At 44.4% G+C, this 14,040-nt stretch overlaps 1 protein-coding gene across 3 annotated transcripts in view; it reads left to right on the forward strand.

The window, feature by feature from the left end:
- The window catches only part of LOC115109792 (multiple C2 and transmembrane domain-containing protein 2-like), a 42,755-nt gene that overhangs the window by 14,980 nt on the left and 13,735 nt on the right, over window positions 1–14,040 (forward strand). For all 3 annotated transcript variants that reach the window (XM_065009744.1, XM_065009745.1, XM_065009746.1), the window contains 9 exons: window positions 672–802; window positions 907–1,093; window positions 1,276–1,369; window positions 1,482–1,584; window positions 1,684–1,786; window positions 1,929–2,030; window positions 2,124–2,198; window positions 2,513–2,632; window positions 12,899–13,018. In XM_065009744.1, coding sequence (XP_064865816.1) covers window positions 672–802; window positions 907–1,093; window positions 1,276–1,369; window positions 1,482–1,584; window positions 1,684–1,786; window positions 1,929–2,030; window positions 2,124–2,198; window positions 2,513–2,632; window positions 12,899–13,018 — 1,035 coding nt within the window. The remainder of the gene's footprint in view (window positions 1–671; window positions 803–906; window positions 1,094–1,275; window positions 1,370–1,481; window positions 1,585–1,683; window positions 1,787–1,928; window positions 2,031–2,123; window positions 2,199–2,512; window positions 2,633–12,898; window positions 13,019–14,040) is intronic.

Consider the following 14,040-nt stretch of genomic DNA (forward strand, 5'->3'; position numbering starts at 1 on the left):
TCTCCCTTTCTCTGTCCCTCCCTTTCTCTGTCCCTCCCTTTCTCTGTCTCTCCCTTTCTCTGTCCCTCCCTTTCTCTGTCCCTCCCTTTCTCTGTCTCTCCCTTTATCTGTCCCTCCCTTTCTCTCAGCAGGTGTGTGTCAGTGTTTTACCTCCACCTTGGCTCACTGGAGCATGGCAGAGCAGCTCATTAGACTGGGCATCTCTCTGCACCATGCTCCCCTTCAGGTGGAGGGCTTCACTCCGCTTCACTTGATTTGCATACCCAGCAGGCCCTGCTCGTCTACCTCTACTTATTGGCCTCCCTCCTGATGATTCTGCAGCGTGCCAGTCTTGTGTTCTCATGTCATTTCTCTGTAAACCTCTCTGGTTTTGTTTTGGCTTGTTTGTTTGTTGAACAAAGCTAATCCTAACTGGATGCTGTCAGTAGTTACAATCCTAGAGAAGAGGCTGAGGAGCGCTCACACAAAAACCCCTACTCTCCTTTCCTCTCCTCTCCCCCGCCCCGTCCTGGTCGCACTGAATGAAAACTAAATCCACCTTTCATGTAATCTCTGCTCACTGTGACACTGCATTAAACCTGACACCGCTTTGCATCAGGCCGTGTGTGTTCCAGTGCCCACCCACACTACAGTACTGTATCAGCACTATGCTCTATCGCTCTCTCCCTCAGAACCTGCGCATTCAGGCCAACCCTCGGTGGAGGGAGAAGTTTGACTTCAACAAGTATGAGAACTGGCTGGAGCCACTGAATGTGGAGGTGTTTGTTAAGAGAGGCAGGAAGAGTGCGGAATCCTGGGGAATGTTAGTATGGCCTTGATTGTCTGATTGTTTGTTATCTTCGCTGTTCTTTTAAAATGGACATGGTTCAGCCGTGATATTGAAGGCTGATACCGTCTTGTGTGCAGGTTTGAGGTGGACCTGTCCAAGCTGCCAGTAAACACACAGCAGCTCTACACACAAGCCCTGGACCCAGGCAAAGGCAGGCTGATATTACTGGCCACCTTCAACCCCTGCAGTGAGGCCTCCATATCAGACATTAACAAACCTCCCCTGGAACAGCCAGACGAGAGGGACCAAATACTGGAGAAATATGTTAGTATCTTTAGGGAAATATTACTACTTATTCATGTCACTTTTGACATTTTACATGCTTGAATTAGTAACTACAAGCAGACAAGTAAATACATTTCAAAAGCGATCTATACTAACTTGCAGAATACTAACTTGCGTTTATACATTTAACTAAGACTGATGGTGTCATTTTACCTTTGCAGAGTTTGAAGAACTCTCACAAAGGTGTGAGGGAGGTTGGCTTCCTTCAAGTCAAGGTTTTCAATGCAACAGATCTCACATCAACTGATCTCAATGGTGATATATCACTCCACTTTTAACCATTCCCCTTTGAACTGGTCACTTTCTATGGCTGAGTCCATTTACACTTGCACACACAATGTAACACAGCTTTGTTCTTTCTTTGCAGGGAAAAGTGATCCATTCTGTGTACTGGAGCTGGGGAACAGCAGGCTACAGACTCACACCATCTACAAAACACTCAGCCCCGAGTGGAACAAAGTCTTTACATTGTACATGTGTTTTTCCTTGGTCTTAAAGTGTACTTTGTAAACATGAATGCAAATGAATGTATTCCTTCAGATCTGGACTAACTAGTTTTCTGTTGACAGCCCAGTAAAGGACATCCATGATGTGTTGGAGCTGAAGGTCTTTGATGAAGACGGAGACAAAGCCCCAGACTTTTTGGGCAGAGTGGCCATTCCACTACTCTCTGTAAGTTGGGGATCCTTTGATTCATAATAGTTTATTCATTGACATTGACAAGTTGTACATGTCATGGGTCAGAGAGGTAGGAGCATCTTCAGTAAATACTAATGTGGTGCAATTGATTGACATGCATTTTCTAATGCTACAGGTTCAGAATGGACAGCAGGTCACCCGAGGGTTGAAGAATGAGAACTTGAGGGGTCCAGCCAAAGGGACCATCTCACTGGTGATGGAGGTCCACTATAACCCAGTAAGAACTCACTGGCTGATTCTAGCCAAGCTCATGCTCTTTGACAATTGACACAATCACTTTGTCTTTGACAATTTGTAACATCTTTCTCAGGTTAGAGCCGGCATCAAAACCTTCAAACCAAAAGAGGAGAAATTCATGGAGGACAACAGAAAATTCTCCAAAAAGGTTTACCTTCGCAATGAATGTTAGGCATATAGAGTCTAAAATGTATGATTTATACACATAGAGCATGGTAGATACCGTTTGTTGGATGAAGGAGTACTGGAACATGCTCCTTAAATCACAGAAACAAAACTTCCATAGGCAAGCAGCATGTTAGCTTTGATTGGTCATAGTCTAACTATTTGGCTCAAGACAACAAACCAGAAAAGCCACACAGCAGCAAATAAGGCCTTGAATAAACCTGATTTTGAATCATACACATAAAGCTTTTATCAAATCATGCTAGCTGCCATTTTGTTTGCATTATTTCCCATTAGGTCCTTGCCCAGAATATCTACCGAGTTCGGAAAATCACCCTGGCAGTGCTGCATACGTTACAGTACATTAAAAGCTGTTTTCAGTGGGAGAGCACACAGCGGAGTGTAATAGCCTTGCTGGTAAGTCATTGCCCCATGCTAATGAACTAGTTCCAAGCCTTGGGCTGTGCAATTGGTGTATCCTATTTCACTGCAGCACTATTTTAACACTTCCTTCTGTTCATCTGCGGTAGATGATAGGTACAGTATGTTCAGGTATAGGCCTACTTAGATCATTGTTACTGTTTCTCAGTCACATGCTCCCTAGAATTGACACGGCCAGTCTTTATCTCCATGCTGAATTTGAAAGTAAAGTACAAGCTGTGCTATATCCTTTAATTCAAACCCCACTTGGCTTGCTTCAGTGTTCTTCTGGCACGAGGGCTTTATGTGAAGGCCTTGGGTCTGGCTGTTTGGTCATCTGACTTCTTAGCTAAGCCCTCTCCTCCTGGGGACGGTGTCCTCTGTGTGGAGGAGTAGTGACAGTTGGCCTGAGAGATTTGATCCTTGTTTAAATGTCTCTGTCTAGCTGTTTTAATGAGGCATTGTGATCTAATACCCTAAGCTGAAATAATCTTTATTTCACCCTGTGAATCTCCCACCTTAAAGCACATGTAATGTCATCATGAATAAGAGCATCCTCGTGCCATAAAGCCCTGGTAGCATCAAGTCAGGGTGAGGAAGCAGTCACAGACAGGGTGTGTGAAGATTCCTTTCTTCACAGCCTTCATTCCTCACTATGTTCTGTTTCGGGGGCGACGTGTATTTCATACCTGGTGTATTCTATAAGCTCTGCTCACTGATCCTCAAGTGCATATCCCCTCAGGCAATGGCCAGTCTCACGGTATCAGTACAGGTATGGACACAGACAGACAAGGAGACAGACTGGCAGACAGGAAGCTAGTGTGTGCAGGCAGATAGACGGAGACTGGGAGGGAGAAAGGCACGTAGTCAGCAATGCGGGCATGCAGGAGGGTAGGCGGGCTGACGGGTGACAGGTCAGCGGGATAGGGCCATCTCCTGGCCCCCACCTATAATTAAATGCTCTGCAGGCCACCAGTGTGTGGTGGCACACTCTAATCTTTCATTTCCACTTCCACTACACCTGCTGTTCAAGACGAGCCCACAAATAGGAGATCTGAGAAGGGAAAAACAAGACATACTGTGACCAAAATTATGTACATTTTTGTTGTTGTGTATTTGTACCTAAAGATTAACAGTTTGAAATGTTTTGTTGAATTTGTGTAAGAGCTGAGTGCTCCTGTTGCAGGGATGAAATGGTGTGTTTTAAAATGTGTTATCTTGATTGTGAGTAAGATGGACAGTTTGTACCCATGCAGTTCCATTTAGAGACAGACACACTGCAATAGAGCAGTCTGGCTATCTGCAGTCCACTGAGCCCTATGCTTTCCTCTGGAAAATGCTTTCCTCTTTCCTCTGGAAAGCATTGCGCTTGTGTTAAAGGTGTCTGCCAAGACTTGCCTGAGGAGAGAGTGAATCAGCCTGCTGATAAATAAGCCGTGTTAATCACCCACTCACCAGCAGATAGGAGTTAGACTGAAGAAAAGTTCTGATTTCTAATCAGGCATCGCATCCTCAACACCTCACTACATGAAGAGCAGCAACAATCAAAACCTGAATATGGCCTTTGGAGCGACAGTCAAATATAACTATTGAGTATTAACACAGACAAAAGCCTTGCCATGTGAGACAAGAGTGCAGCCGAGGGGCCTTTACAGCCATTGCAAGCCCAGTGGCGTACCATTACACACGCCATTGCCCTGGCCCTCTGTGGGGTCAGCCACAGCACAGCGACACGAGGACCACTCCTCCTCCCAATTTGCAATTAAGTTTGTGTTTGGAGCTGTCTGGAGCAGCATGCCACCGTGCCTTAATGAAACAAGCTACCGCTCCTATATTTCTATCTTTAGGCCCTGCTAATAGGTAACTGATTCAGACACTGACAGATGGCCTCCGCTTGCCTCTAAGATGTGCATAATCAGAGGATTATCTTCTCCTTTCTACAGCAGCACTCTGCCTCTGCTGCTTCTCAGAATATGCTGCTAGGAACGGCTGCAGTGTAGGCTTAGACTTTAATATACATTACAATACATTATTTATCAGCCAGACAGACCATTGCTGCCGTTTTACACCACATGCATCCTGTAATGCATTACCGCTGATGTGGTTTCATCTCTGGACTGTGGGATCCTCCGCTAGTGCCTTACCAGAAAGCCTTAGCCGCCAAGCTGCTGTAAATCCCATAGGCTAATGCTCTGACCGGCTCAAAACATGCAGTCAATTCAGGGAATGTGGATCTTCGTGTGTGCATTATGAAATACCTTTTGGTATGTGTGAAGTATTTTTTGTTTGTTTGAGAGATTTGTCTCACAAAAGGAACAGTGCAATCTAGTTTCCCATGAGCTGCATTGGCAATGTTTCGAGCCTTAGGTATCATTGAGAATATCATTTAAAACAAAAACATCTCAGTCACATAACTTCTCCCTCCAACTGGCCAGCAGCATATCATCCTGCATCCCACTGCTGGCTTGCCTCTGAAGCTAAGCAGGGTTGGTCCCTGGATGGGAGACCAGATGCTGCTGGAAGTGGTGTTGAAGGGCCAATAGGAGCCCCCCCCCCCCCAAAAAAAAGAAAGGCCCCAGGGCAGTGATAGGGTGCAGTCTTTCAGTTGGGACGTTAAATGGGTGTCTTGACTCTCTGTGGTCGCTAAAGATCCCATGGCACTTATCATAAAATAATCTGGCCCTCATACCATAATGGCCACCTAATCATCCCCAGCTTCCAATTAGCTCATTCATCCCACCCGTCTCTCCCCTGTAACTATTCCCCAGGTTGTTGCTGTAAATTAGAATGTGTTCTCAGTCACTTACCTGGTATGATAATGGTTAAATAAAAATTCCCTCATGTGTGGCAATCAGAAAAGTGAGTATTTTGAGTAGACTATTTAAATTGGGCATACAATGTACACTGTTTTAAAATCAAGACGGCTCATCTTATAATTATAATGCGAAGAGGAAGCCTGTTAAGAATGCCAACTTCTGCAGCGCTGTCATCGTTTGCAGGGCTTGAGGTTACTGATTCTGATTGCGTAATCTCCTTTGTAAATGGAGTCTATACCTTGGATTTTCCACCCATAGGTTTCAGTTTCAAAATAGCAACTTTCTAATTAGGTAATGTTCAAATAATATTTTGCAAGCATTTAAATAAACTTCTGGCAAAGCCTCATAAACGTCTTCATTGGTAAACAGAAATACAAACAAGAAATGTGGATTTCTTTCAGCGCTTGTTTATGCCACAGTAATGAGCCTAGGATGTGCCTTTTTCTAAAGTTTGTCAATGGCCTGTTCCCTTCTTCTGGGAGAGAGAGAGAGTGTGACAGCTAAAATCTTCATCAAATAACTCCCTTTTAAATATGCTGCTCCCCAATACTGAGCTAGATGAATGTGCCATACATCAGCAGCAACTGCAGAGAGAGGGGTCACCCAGAGTTCTTTCCTGTAGATATTTCCAGTGCCTGTAGATGGAGCTATAGCACTGCTGAACTATGTAGTGGAGAGCCTGATGGGTGATAACTCTTCTCCCAGCTACAATTCTACATGGGAAAAACTGTCAAAGTCAAAGCCTCCTTTCTGTGGATCTGCTGGACCAACAGAACAGAAGTTTCTCAAACATACTAAAATGAGCATATTAATCTGTTTCAGAGGTTTAAAGTTGAGAACAATTTAGATTTAGATTAAATGGGGATGGAGGTCCTCAAAAAAAAAGAAAAGGGATTATTTACACATGAAAGCTGATTTTTAGCTTTTCTGTCATTAGTGCGCTTTAAGTATTTAAGTAGAATTAATATTTTAACATATTAGGTGGTCTCGTCTGTCAGGAGTTCTGATTAGAAAGAAACCTGTATATCTTATGTGTGTATTTGAACAGCTTTCTTTTTGACACTGCCAGGTAGCAACTGGTTTAGACATCATTTGACAGCCTGTGAAATGCTGATTGCCTCACATCACAGACTGTAAAGATGGCTGTTGATGAATGTTTGATGCGGTGCAGCTGAAAAACACTGTTGGCAGCTGCCATGGCTGCTTTTTTTGGCTGATAGAATCCTCATCTCCCAGATGAGAGCAGGACAGGGTCAGATCTGGATCCAGAGGTCCCAAGGGACCACCTGTGAGGTGTCGCCGCACCACGCCCGCTTGCCCCCCAGCCGGGCCCATTACCCAGAATACCAGGACGGCCAGGATCAAAGCCATAGTCAGTGCTGTCATAATTATTCTAGTTAACACCGTCCCCAAAAGTGACATGTTTGGTGAACACTGATCTGTCCCTTTTTGGTTTACTGCGATGCAGTAATGCAGTATGTATGACCAAAAGAGTGTGAGAGGAGTGTAAAGTCAAACTTTATACATGCATGTGAAACCTCTCGTTCCTTTCTCTGCATCTGTTTTCTTTCTGTTGAAAAAGTTGGAGGTCTGTGTGTGGCTCGGCTGGCTGGCCTTAAAAGACTGGGTTCTTGCGTCTCGGGGGTTACACTCTTAAACTCTATGGCTGTGGGAGTTCTCACATAGTTTGCATTGGGAATATGTCAGGGAGGGAGAGGAAGACAGCCCTTTTGAAAATAGTCTAAGATGTATTAATTATTAAAGAATGGGATATCAGTACCCACAATTACTGAGAGCCGCCTTCTTATTTTAAATAGTCGGTACTGCTATTGAGGTGCCACATTGGATGGCAGTGTGTCAGTTGACAGCTCTAGGGGCTAGCTGGTAACCGTAACCTTGAGACAAGTCCTCTTATTATACAGAGAGCCTTTCTCTGGCAGACAGTTGTCCTCTCTCAATTAGAGCATTAAATAACATATTTTCTGCAAAATAGTACACTTGTTATTTTCAAGTTCATTTTAATAATTCATTGTCTTGTATTGTATAATATATTCATTTTCATTACAAATATAAAGCAGTATGAAATGATCATTTCAGAGGATAAACAAGATGATGTTGCTATGAATAACACTGCAGCCCTGTGTTGGTGCATCCGCCGTGGTGCTTTGTCTGTCCCTCCGTAGCGCTTTAATATTGTGCTTATTTTGGCCCCAGATGAAGTGTGCTCTGTGTTTAACCCTGTGGTGTGTGCCGTATCGTAATGACTGCCTCTAACATGCTCACCACCTCCCCAGTCACAGAGGACACCTCTCCCAAGAGCCTGTGACCTGACCGTGTCTGTGTGTGGCTGTAACGGGGCAGACCTCGGCCCGTGTGCGCTAACATGTCTGTGAGCCGAGCTGACAGGGAGGGAAGGGAGAGAGAGTAAACGCTACTCCCTCCCTCCCCACCTCCTCGGGGGAAAAGGCTCTCATGAAGGATCTGTCACCCAGGAGGTCGTTCAGTGCTAACGCTCCCGACACGGATTAAACACTTGTGGCCAGTGCTGGAGCTTGGGGTTGGAGTGGTCACTACTGACAGGCACCACGGGGCCCCTACTGACCGCCCTGGTACAACCCTGGTCCAGCCCCGCTCCACCCTGACTCCAGACCTGCTTTAGCATTGGCATGTGTCAGACAGGCAGGGAGACAATGGCCAACACCAGTCTTGCAAGGAAATGCTAATGCCCTGCCTAGCGCTGCTGATCTTCTCTTGTCTTCCCTTCCCTTTGATAAGGAGCCCGCTATCGCTATACTGTACTAGTACTGGCATCCTTACTAGCAGCCACTGAATTTTCTTAACATTCCTAGTGTTCTAAGCTTTCAATTTCCTTATTTATGAATCATTACTGAGTTAAACTCAAGTAGATTCATTGTTCAAATTTAATTAAATTGATAGAGTTTACATTGAAATGTATTGCCTTGTTTCATGGCATACTTAAAAGCCATTGCAGTAAGTAAAACTCATATTGTTCATATAGTTTTTTTATTGTTTTTTAAATATGGCTTGGATTATCAGAAACTTGTCTATACCAATGGTTTATTTGTGTGTACTGTGTATACATTCTTTAGTGGTCCGAGCTGCTACAGATGATACATTCATGCCCAAGAGGGAGGTGAGATTTCCCCTCTCTCTCTTTCTCTTTCTCTCTCTCGCTCTCCCTAGTCAATAAGACTTGAGCTGAGCGTATGTGAAATATTTATTTAGCGTTAGCTCCGAGCACCATGGCTGCCCACACCATCTCTACCTGCCCTGCAGAGAAATCTCATCTGTGCTTCCTCTCTGCCTCCGACACCCCCTGAAAGCCTGTCCCCTTATTGGCCCGAGCTCACCACAAATTACATGTCTAATTTCTCTGCATTTACAGCTGCTTTAAAGCCTACCACAGACTAGCGTCCCCAACATTAGCCCTCAGCTAGACTCTCTGTTCCAGCCTGGCTGAAAAAAAGGCCTGCGTGAGCCGAGCAGCCACTGGTGTCTTTGATTCATTATTAATGTCTATTTTTTTGTATTTTAATTTGAGGAAGCAATGCAGATTACTCCCACTGCCCTTGATTTCACCCAGAAAAAGTACATCTATACCAGAGTGGCGATTATGCAAGATTTTTACCCCTCTTTACACACACACACACAGAGAGAGACAGATACCCCTGGAGCCTGTAGTAAGCCTTGTTCAACTTATTCAGCTACATTCATGTAATCTGGCATTCATCCACAGCCCCACTGACTGACCCCCATAATGCTAGTTGGCTCTGTCCTCTCTCTGCTCTGTTTTTCGCTTAGTTTACAGTAGCTTTCCAAGCTCAACCAAAGATAGACACAGAAGAGATAAGAATTTCCCCTTTTTATAGATTTCCTATAGTTACAGTATTAGAGCTGCTTAGTATTGTATTTGTAATTACGGTGTCCTCTTTAATGCAAGCTTAATGTCAGGGTAATAATGAGTGATACACTATTTGGTAATAATTGCTATAATTGTAGGATTAAATACATTCAATGATATGATTCCATAACACATTTCATTAGTTTGGCACATACAGTATATGTTTACATGGAGCTGTGTATATGTGCAGGGTTTGGCAGCCCTCCTGTCTAGTGTTTAGTCAGTCAGTCAGTCGTCTGGTTGGTAGAGTGGGTCCTCTCTCTCCCATTAATCAATTTGCAGGATGGTAGAAACTCTTGGAGAAGGCGTCTTCGACCTTTTGTTCCTACTGCGGTCCCCTCTCCCCCTCCTGGGAGAGTGTGGGTGGTGTGAGCTGCCATGCTTGCTCAGCTTTAAGAGTTATTTTATTCACACTTTTAATCGCTGAGTGCTTTATTATTAGGTGCTGGATTCTGCTGGCCAGGGGATCTGCATGAGAAGGCGCAGAATGCATTTACTGAAATCATATTAATGGCACTATAAAACAAATCTGTCAGCCTGTTGTTAACCCCGCTGGCAGAGTGGCGCTGCCCAGGGTCGGCCCTTCTCCAGGCTCTTACAGGTGGCTAAGGAGAGTACATCTCCATCACCTAATCCACTGCTCGCTAATATTTTTTATTCATTCATTATTAGACACCCCATGCATAATCATGTAGGCATTTTTCAGTAAAATGGTGTTTGTCAAGGGAGGTTTCCTACATTAAAGACACTCCTCCCAGACACACATACTAACACTTGTGCAATTACAAGTCGTTCATTATCCAATTCTGCTGTGTGTAAACGTACCGTTCAGGTAGATCATTTATTATTAGCTCCCCTGCTTCCTGTTTGTTGCTTTCTGTCCTTTTAGTGAAATAAATGACTGCTTTACCGCCAATGTAAAATATCAGTGTTGAGGTGTTTTGGATTTTAAGGTTCCCGTTGTCATGTGTAATTTGTAGTGGGATAAAAAAAAACGACGATAGGACTGAAATGAAATGGAGCCCAACTTTGAGGCCCATTAAAAGGTGGATTCTTTTCAATATAAATGTAGACTTAAGCCTGACAGGTTGCACTTTGTCCACCCCGTCCTTTAATCACTCACGCTCGGCACTAATAAAACATCAACCACTTAGCGAGGAATTAGTTCTCTCCATTTCACAGAAGCCTCAGAGAATGTGAGGAGACGGGGGAAAGGTATAACTTTGCCTCTGCTCATTAATGAGAAATATCTGATGGTGAAGACGCAGCTCTGTGAGCCTGAGTGAAGGAATTCCAGCAGCTTTCCCAGATGTTCACAGTTACATTTTTATTAGTGTTTTTTTTTTAAAAAGCATGTAAATTCTCCAAACACGAACTGACACACCACGAGGGAGGAATTGTGGAGATATTTCTGACAGTTTTGGTTTCTACCCTCATTTAGGTGCTCAGTTTAGACACCAGCCATTGTATTTCTCTAGCCTTTTATCTTGTCCACCAAGCCAGAGCGTTGTGAGCAGAAATTTGCATTAGTGGGCGATTATGAATACCTGTGACAGATTCTCTCTACTGACTCCCTGGGAGGAAATGAATTGCCTCCCATTGTTGACTCGCACAGGAAGACAGAGACCAGGCAATTAGACTTTAGTGGTTAATGTAGCAGCTTTTGCAGGGAGGGCAAGGGGGTTCAACATTCCTGCTGGGCTCATGTTAGTTTCCAGGCATTTTTTTGTTGCGGGAATGCTCTCAATATGACAAGCTACCTGTCCAGCAGCCTGCTGAATTCCTCTGGGGTGAAATTAGTGTAGGTTTAGAATAGTCTCATGGGAATAGAGGTGACAACATATGATGTAGGTTATTCATAAATAGAAGCAGACATGCTAAAGCTACCTCTGCACATCATGCAAATTCATTGTTTTACCTTTAGGTTTTCCCACCAGCGTTTGTTGTGGATGCGTAATTCAAATAATTTGATATGGAGAAATTGCAGTAACATATTGTGTCCTCACATCTTGGTCATCCCACGGTGTTGTTCCTACACTTCACATTACACAGATATTACGAACGATAGTAAACCTATGTGATGAGTAGTAAACCTATGTGATGAGGAAGCCTAGGGCTGTGAGGGACCAGTGTTTGGAGTATTACTAATGGTTCACGTTTCCCTGGAGGCAGTTTGAATCCATTGAACCCAAGCCTGGTGTGGCAGTAGGTAGACTGCCCCAGAGCCAGTAGGGCTGGAAACAGGCTGATATGACAGGACCAGTCTGCTGTTTACAGGGCTCAAATGGAGGCCTGAAGGCCCAAGCGGTTCACATCCTGTCTAAGGTCTAAGTCAAACATATTGTTTCTACTGTAACAAGCCCCCAGCAGTCCACACTCAAACGGCACAGCATGCCAATTTGTAAGTCGCTCTGGATAAGAGCGTCTGCTAAATGACTTAAATGTAAATGTAAATTGTAGTGATCTAGTGTAGAGTTTTGAGAATCCATCCCACTCCTCATTCCATTGGGTGTTGTAGGTTACTAGGTTTGTTTTCTTCTAGCCTTATGGTTAAGTTCCTCCTCTCATGAAAACAAAGTTAAAGAAAGAGAGGAGTTTTTGTACCTTTTCAAAGAGTAAATCATATTTTATGATATAGAAGGGAGTACTTATATCCATTACAAAAGAAAATGGCCTCCTCAGAAATGGGTAAAATGAATGTCTAGGCAGAGTGTTACACAGTAATAGATATAAAATAATACTAACTTTGAGGACTTCATTTCTTCATTGTCAACTTGCTGGTGTGTTCCTCCTCACACACTGGACAATTTCAGCAAGAGCCAAACTCATTAGGCTGTCACTAAATGGGTTTAAATGCAGCCGTCCAATTAGTGCTCTGCTGTGAAGTGCAGTGGGTGTTGTGTGCTATGCTTACCGCCGTTTCTTTACAGAATTATGAGGGATTACTCATTCAGTGTGATCCATCTTATTTCAACCAGGGGTCTTGGCTTTTCTCACTATCATCACCGTGGAGGGGTAAATGTTGCAAATGCTTCTCCAGTTGCCATATGTTCCTAGTCACAGTCAGTCAGACAGCCCAAATTCTTCCCAGTCTAAGAGGGTTTGATATGCTGTATAAAATACAGGATTCCATGCCGACCCTTGTCAGACATTCCGTTCTGCATAAAGGCACACTGCCAGCACTGTTATCGTTGTAAATAAATGGGATTTTGGAATATAAAAAATTATCCCCAAATGCCTCTCTTACCTCCCAGCCACTAAGATGCTGTGTAGTTTAGTGGCGTAGCTTTGCATTCTTCTGTGCTGTTCATGGGGCTTGGGCGGTAGGTAAACCCATTATGTTTATTTGGAGAGGTGCATGCTGGGATGTGTGGGGTGAGCAGGACATTGTGTCTGGGCTTGGGTTCTAGCCCATGTTGTATGACGGCGATGCCACCCTTCGTGCTGTATCCGTGCTGTTTGTGAGTCTCACACCCCACTCTCTCCCACACTATGCCTCTCCCTGACCACCCCCTGTCCTTCCAGACCTTCATGGTGATGGTGTGGACCTGGGAACTCTTCATGATGCCCATCTTCCTGCTGCTGCTTATCGGCTGGAACTACTTCCAGGTCACCCCGGGGAGGGTCAGCAGCAATCAGGACTTGGTGAGTGTCTCCTCCTACTGTACTGTACTCTATACAGAGCTGGTCTATACTACACACGTCATAGCAGCTCTTCATGTCCCCCTCGCCCACTCACTGGTCAGAAGCATACAGAGCAGAGCAGCCTCTGGCTGTCAGGACATAGATTGGCACTCCCACTAGAATTTGGCTGTGTCGAACTGCCCACAATGCTCTATAATAGTGAATGAAGAGTATGCCGTTAACATCATTTTTTCCCAAATATTAGCAAAATGCATTTTTTCATTTATTTACTATGTTGAGGCATACACAGTATTATTTGAGCATACAACATTGCATTGATGCTGTGTTGATACTGTTCTAGACACAGGGTATTTATTACATTCTCAAGATGGTACGGCTATCTCCTCTGTATCAAAGTCGAGGTTATGGAAATGAAGTCTCCCCTAGCCATGTCTGTAAAGGTTAATGCTGTTCCCACTTCTCAATGTCCCCCAATTTCACTGTGTTGTAAGCTATCTTGATGGCCAGGGCCCTGGCCTGCAAACATCCCCTCCCTGCAGCAACATCCCCAACACCAACCCACTGATTGTGTTTGTGGCTGCTGGCAAAGATGCAGTCCCTGGGCAATGTTAAAGCCCGGGTTCACCCTCATATCAAGCGTGGAGCCTCTTTCACCTCTCCGTGACCCTGTGCCCAGCAGTAACACAGCCCTGTTCACAGGCAATGTCACAGTGTGCACCATGTAGGCATCAGGGATGAGTTGACGTGAAGTAAACTAGGCAACGGCATCCAAATTAAATGTTTTTTCTCCCCTCTTTCTGTTTTGATGTTGTGAAGAAATGAGATTGCTTTGCTGTGACAGTGCTCTTGTGAGGAAGGCCCTCTTTCACCTCTCCTTTTGTGTGAGGTCACCCCTGTGATGCCGTCTCTATGAAACAGGCCTCTCCCAATAGGGGTATATGTACTAGAGCAGGATTTCATTACTAGGTGTTTGTTCAAAATGCTCCAGTGCCCGCGTGTGTCCCTGTCCATTTGAAAACACA

Source organism: Oncorhynchus nerka, linkage group LG25 (genome assembly GCF_034236695.1).
Source record: "Oncorhynchus nerka isolate Pitt River linkage group LG25, Oner_Uvic_2.0, whole genome shotgun sequence".
Taxonomy (NCBI): Eukaryota; Metazoa; Chordata; class Actinopteri; order Salmoniformes; family Salmonidae; genus Oncorhynchus; species Oncorhynchus nerka.